The 5,763-nt window shown below is 39.6% G+C and overlaps 1 protein-coding gene across 1 annotated transcript; it reads left to right on the top strand.

Moving 5' to 3' along the window:
* The first annotated feature begins 476 nt into the window (after positions 1–476).
* LOC132171372 (uncharacterized) lies at positions 477–2,636 on the top strand. The gene is made up of 3 exons (XM_059582671.1): positions 477–1,271; positions 1,416–1,889; positions 1,977–2,636. The coding sequence occupies exons 1-3, from the start codon at positions 477–479 to the stop codon at positions 2,634–2,636; spliced, it is 1,929 nt and encodes a 642-aa protein (XP_059438654.1).
* Positions 2,637–5,763: the final 3,127 nt, after the last annotated feature.

Raw genomic sequence — 5,763 nt, 5'->3', positions numbered from 1 at the left:
TGTGCAAAAAAAAAATATATATATATATATATTTCTTTATTTTGTTTCCTTGAAATGGTGGTTTGGGTTTGTTGGCTTTTGGATGGAATTCACCATGTCAATTTCTAATGCATCGCCTATATGTGACATGTTATTGAGTTTGAAATTAATTTCAAATTATTAGTTTAGGATGGCCAATTGAATCAAATTATTCACTAAAAATGTTTATTTCACTTTGTTGGATGGCCAATTCAAGGTTAGTGTTTGAGGTCCACCATGGTGGTAGATTCAACAGGACACTTGGATGTGAGTACGTGGGAGGTGATGTGGCAGTACATACAAAGAGTGTTGACCCTGATGAGTTGTCATACTTCGAATTGGAAGGCATATGTTGACAGTATGGGTACAACTCGAGGGATTTAATCTTTTTTCAAGAACCTGGTAAAAGTCTAGTCAATGGTTTGCATTTGATTACATCTGACCATAATGTACTATTTATGGTTGCTAAGCACACTGGTCATAGCGTAGTTCACTTATTCGTTGTTTCTTTCGGGGAGGGTGTAGTTGATGAAGAAGATGAGGAGGATGAAGATGAGGACAGAGGGAGAGTTGACCTTAAAGACCCTTGGTGGCGTGATAGGACTAGTGATGATGAAGATCTTTTTGATGTAGATCTTGATGACATTGATAGTGGGGCTAGACCATCAAATACAAAACCAAATAGTCAGGAAGAGGAACAGGATGGGGATGAAAGAGGTGTTGAAGAGGGTGAGGATGATATAGGTGATGAACATGATAATGACGAGGGTGAGGGTGATAGAGGTGATGAACATGGTAATGATGAGGGTGAGGGTGAAGATGATAGAAGTGATCATCATGGTAATGATGGGGGAGATGCTGGTGTTAACGGAGGTGAAGGAGGCAACAGTAGCCATAATTTGAAGACATCTTGTGACGGCGACGATGATGATGATGATGACGATGACAACTCCGAAATGGCTAGGAGTGATATACTTGAGTCGCCAGTCATCAGTGATGAAGATTGTGAAACACATTCTGCAGGTGCAGTAGATTTTCATGCTATGGATCTAGTGGATCCAGTCATTAAACTTGAGATGAAATTCACAAACATTCAAATGTTTAGGGAAGCTATGAGGGTGTACAATGTGAAGAGGGGAAATGATGTCAAATTTACGAAAAATGAAACAATGAGATGTGTAGCGGTATGCAGGGATGCCAAATGTAATTACAAGGTATATGGAAGGAAGATGCCTGATGAAGAATCATTTCAGGTAAGATCAGTATAGTCTAAACACATCTATGGTCAAAAATATCGAAACACCATTGTCAACTCCTCATGGATAGCACATAATCTAATTGAGAAGTTTAGGGTTCAGCCCAACATGCCGTTGGATGTAATCTAACATGAAGTGAAGGAGAAATGGCGTGTTGATGTGAACCTAAGTATGATATACAGAGCTAGGAGGAAGGCCAAACAAAGATTGTATGGGAATCTTGAGGACCAATATGGGAGGTTGTGGGACTATTGTGAAACCTTGAGGCATACTAACAGTGGAAGTTGCGTTGTGATGAAAGTTGACAGACCAAACCTAATTTTGCCTCCAAAATTTGGAAGACTATATGTTTGTTTGGCAGCCATGAAGAAAGGCTTTTTGGAGGGTTGCAGGCCGATCATTGGGGTAGATGGGTGCTTCATAAAAGGACCATTCAAGGGCCAACTCCTTTCTGCAGTTGGAAGGGATGGGAACAACAACATGTACCCAATTGCCTTTGCGGTTGTCGAAGCCGAGGTTAAAGACAGCTGGATCTGGTTCCTTGAAACCCTTGTCTCTGATCTTGGTACCCATGCCAGGCATGCTAGGCCTACATTCATTTCAGATCGACAGAAGGTAAATTTTTTTCTTGTTCACAACTTAAATATTCATGCAATTTGTTTGACTATTGTTTTGGTAACATAAAATTATTTTATTTTGTAGGGTCTAATGCCAGCTTTTGAGGTTGTTATGCCCATGGTTGATCACAGGATATGTGTTAGGCATTTATATTCCAACTTTAGAGACATTGGGGGGCATCGAGGGTTGGCACTGAAGGAACAGTTGTGGTCTACAGCATCTTCATACACAGAATATGAATTGAATGATCATATGGAAGAGTTGAAGAAGATGAATGAAGCTGCATATGAATATTTGAGTCAGATTGACCCTAGTACATGGTCTAGGGCATGGTTTAGTGACTACCCAAAGTGCGACCTCCTAGTCAACAACATCTGTGAGTGTGTCAACTCAAATATTTTGAAGGCTCGTGACAAGCCCATCTTGACCATGTTTGAGATGATAAGGAAGAAGCTGATGCGGAGATATCAAGCTAAGAGGGAAGGGATAGAGAAGTTGACTGAGAAGTTAATCCCCAGGATTGCTTCAAAGTTGGAAGAAATTGGGTTACAAGCAGTAGACTGCATTGCACAGTATGCTGGTGATTCTATGTTTGAAGTTACTTGTCCAGATAATAGACAATATGTGGTAGACCTTGGCAGAAGGAGGTGTGGTTGTAGGCAGTGGGAAATTACTAGAATCCCATGTCCCCATGCAGTGGCTGCTGTACTCTATGATTGTGGGGACCCTGAAGATTATGTTTGATAACCACCGAATGTTGCACATTCAAGCCCCTTAATTTGCATATGTTAATTCCTTAGCGTTGTTATTTGTTTGATTTTGTTTTGTTTTTGTGTTTTCAGGTTATAAATAAAGATGCAATTAATTCCATTCATTTTGGGCTTAAAAGCACACTTTGAGAAGACCTAGAAGATATGATTAAGCTTAACCAATCATGGTTAAATTTAATCAAATAAAGGAAAGGATTAATTCGGAATTTCTCAAATTGAAGTCAAAATCGGATTGGATTCAATTTGGGATTCTGCATACGTCTCGATATTTTGGCCATAACTTTCAGCTCAAATATCCGATTAAGCTGATTCAAGCGGCACTGAAAAGCTAACTCAAATTTCTACAAATCATTGTGAAATAGCATTTTCCTAATTCGGAGCGTCGCATTGCCAAAATCGCCCCGCAAGATAGGAACGCAATTTTGGGTGAATCCTATTCCGATTTGGACTTAGGTTTTCTTTATCCTAATTGGACTTGGACTTAAATCTCCGAAATTTATAGGATTACTAGGGCTTCTAGGACTCTCCTAAGCCCTATAAATAGGCCTCTAAGCATTGAGAAAAGACACACCGCCTCTTAGAGCAAAATTCAGTAAATTGTCTTTGGAGCTTAGGAGATCATGAGCGGCTAAACCCCTTCGTGGGGTATTGATGTAGCCCTTTCCAACACAATGGTTTGATTGTATTTAATTTCTAGATTTTCAATTTATGCATGTTGATTGTATAATTATGAGGATTGCTACAATTGATTTATGTTCTTAATTATTAAATGCAATTGCTCTTAAATTCCAAAATCAATATTTGTGAAATTCTTCTCTTGTCTTAGAAAGTATTTTACTTTTATTGATCTCAAATCATTCTTGTTTTCTGTGATTATGAGGATGATGGTTATACAATGGGTTTAATTGACATATGATCAATAGGATTTGATAGGCCATGCCTAGGGAAGACGGATTGTACTACACCCTAGTTTAGTGTAATTTAGGTAGACAGTCCGTGCCAACCGAAGATGGGTTACACTTATTCATTGATTGTATGTATCCTGTTATAAAATTTGATAATTTATACCTAGGGAAGACGGGTCGTACCGCGTCTTAGTGGTTAGGTGGATGATCCGTGCCAACCGAAGATAGATTATGCTTATTCTTTAATAAGGTAGTTTCTTGTTTATTTATAACATGCATAGAATGAATTTATGGGATTAATTATGATTAACCATTGTTGTGCGGATAGAGGTGAAGTCAATACCCTACTCTCTCTCTCTTATTTTAAATCTCTTTTATTTTCATGCACTTTAGTTTTTAAGCAAATCAAATCAAAACCCCTTTTAATCAAGTTAACTTTGATCTTTTAATTTTGATAATTAAACCCTTGCAGTCCTTGAGGTTCGACACCCTCTCTATAGCCGTATCCTACAAAGATTCGTCCTATTGCAAGTGGTTATTTTTATAATTGATATTTTTGGTCACAAAAATACCACATCAATTTTTGGCGCCGTTGCCGGGGAGTGCTTAACGGTTTTATTGTCAAATTTTAGAGATTAATTTTAACTTAATAATTTATTTTCCTGTTTTAAGTTGCTAATTTTTAATTCTGTTTTGTGTTGATTTTATTGTTTTTCAGAAACTGCAAACAGGTCTGTAAGCTGCCTTCTCTGTGATTGCGATCGAGCGCAGCCCGTGTGCGGTCGAGCGCACGACTGCACTTCAGCAGGATTCTAGCCAGCAGGGCTCGAGCCCTCCACTCCTGCGCGCACACCCATCTGCGGCAATACGCTCGAGCGCACCCTACCGTGCAATCGAGTGCACGTGCGGCATCCTGCATCCAGACCCTAAGTGCACACTAAGGCCGTTTGTGAGCTTGTTTGTTTTATGTTTTAGCTTAATTTTTTTTTCTGTTTTCTTTTGAATTTCTATTTAGTTTATGCTAGGTCATCGTTCTTTATCTTTTCCATTAATTTCTTGCGACCTTGAAATTGAACGCACTTTTAGACAAATTAGATCCCAAAAGAACTCTAATTTGCTAGAAGAGCGTTCCACTGAGACCATGGGGGACGGTAACCACGTAGCATTGCAAGATCACTATCTTCCTACCACTTACACTACTCCCACATGTCTTCGGTTGCCGGAAATTACGGCAACCCATTATGAAATTAAGCCTAGCACTATACGAAGTTTACCTTCCTTCTTAGGGCTTAGCACTGAAAATCCTTATGAATTCCTCAGTGATTTCGAATCAATCTGTGAGACCACTAAAATGAATGGATTCACTGAGGATGCCCTAAGGATGCGTCTTTTTCCTTTCTCCCTCAAGAAAAAAGCCAAACATTGGTTCCAGTCCTTAACACCCAATTCTATCACTTCTTGGGCTCAATTGCAACAAGAATTTCTTAAGAAGTACTTTCCCATAGGCATGACCAATGATACTAGGAGAGCCATTACTACATTCTCCCGGTACGGGAGAGGATTTCCATGAGACTTGGGATAGGTTGCAGACCTTGCTTAGATCATGTCCACACCACGATGTCCCAAAATGGTAGCTAGTGTAGTGTTTTTATGATGGCCTGACCGAGTCCAATAGAAAAATGGTAGATGCATCATGTGGGGGGACATTCATGTTGAAAAGTGAAAATGAAGCATGGTCTATGTTTGAAAACTTAAGTAACAATTCTCTTCAGCAGGTTTCCGCCAGACGAAGGGCACCAGCACCTAAAGCACCTAAGACGGAGAGTTTGTATGAAGCAGGCCATTCCCCAAACATAGCCAACCAAGTAGTTGAGGCTATCACCAAGAAGCTAGATCAAGTTTTGATGACTGCTGGTTTTACTCCTAATACTGCTCACAAGCACACACCACATAAATCTTGCTCATTTTGTTCAAGTCCTATGCATCATGAAAATAATTGCCCTCTTGCTGGAAATTATATTGATGTTGCTAATGAGCAGGTTAATGCAGCTTTCTCCAAACCAGGTAATGATCCGTACTCCAATTCCTACAACCCCGGGTGGAGAAATCATCCCAATTTCTCATGGAAGAACTCAAATTCGGGCAACTCAGCCCCAGGGCCATACAATCAAGCTCAATCCAACAGGTAGCCTTACC

This window comes from Corylus avellana, chromosome ca1 (assembly GCF_901000735.1).
Source record: "Corylus avellana chromosome ca1, CavTom2PMs-1.0".
Classification (NCBI taxonomy): domain Eukaryota; kingdom Viridiplantae; phylum Streptophyta; class Magnoliopsida; order Fagales; family Betulaceae; genus Corylus; species Corylus avellana.
The sequence above is the reverse complement of the archived record's forward strand: the minus strand, read 5'-3'. Positions and strand labels throughout refer to the sequence as shown.

Excerpts from the sequence above, each read along its gene's own strand:
- LOC132171372 (XM_059582671.1), top strand. The coding sequence starts at position 477 with ATGGTTGCTAAGCACACTGGTCATAGCGTAGTTCACTTATTCGTTGTT. Across the intron at positions 1,272-1,415 it reads CTGATGAAGAATCATTTCAG|GAGAAATGGCGTGTTGATGT; the intron begins GTAAGATCAGTA and ends CATGAAGTGAAG. Across the intron at positions 1,890-1,976 it reads TCATTTCAGATCGACAGAAG|GGTCTAATGCCAGCTTTTGA; the intron begins GTAAATTTTTTT and ends TTTATTTTGTAG.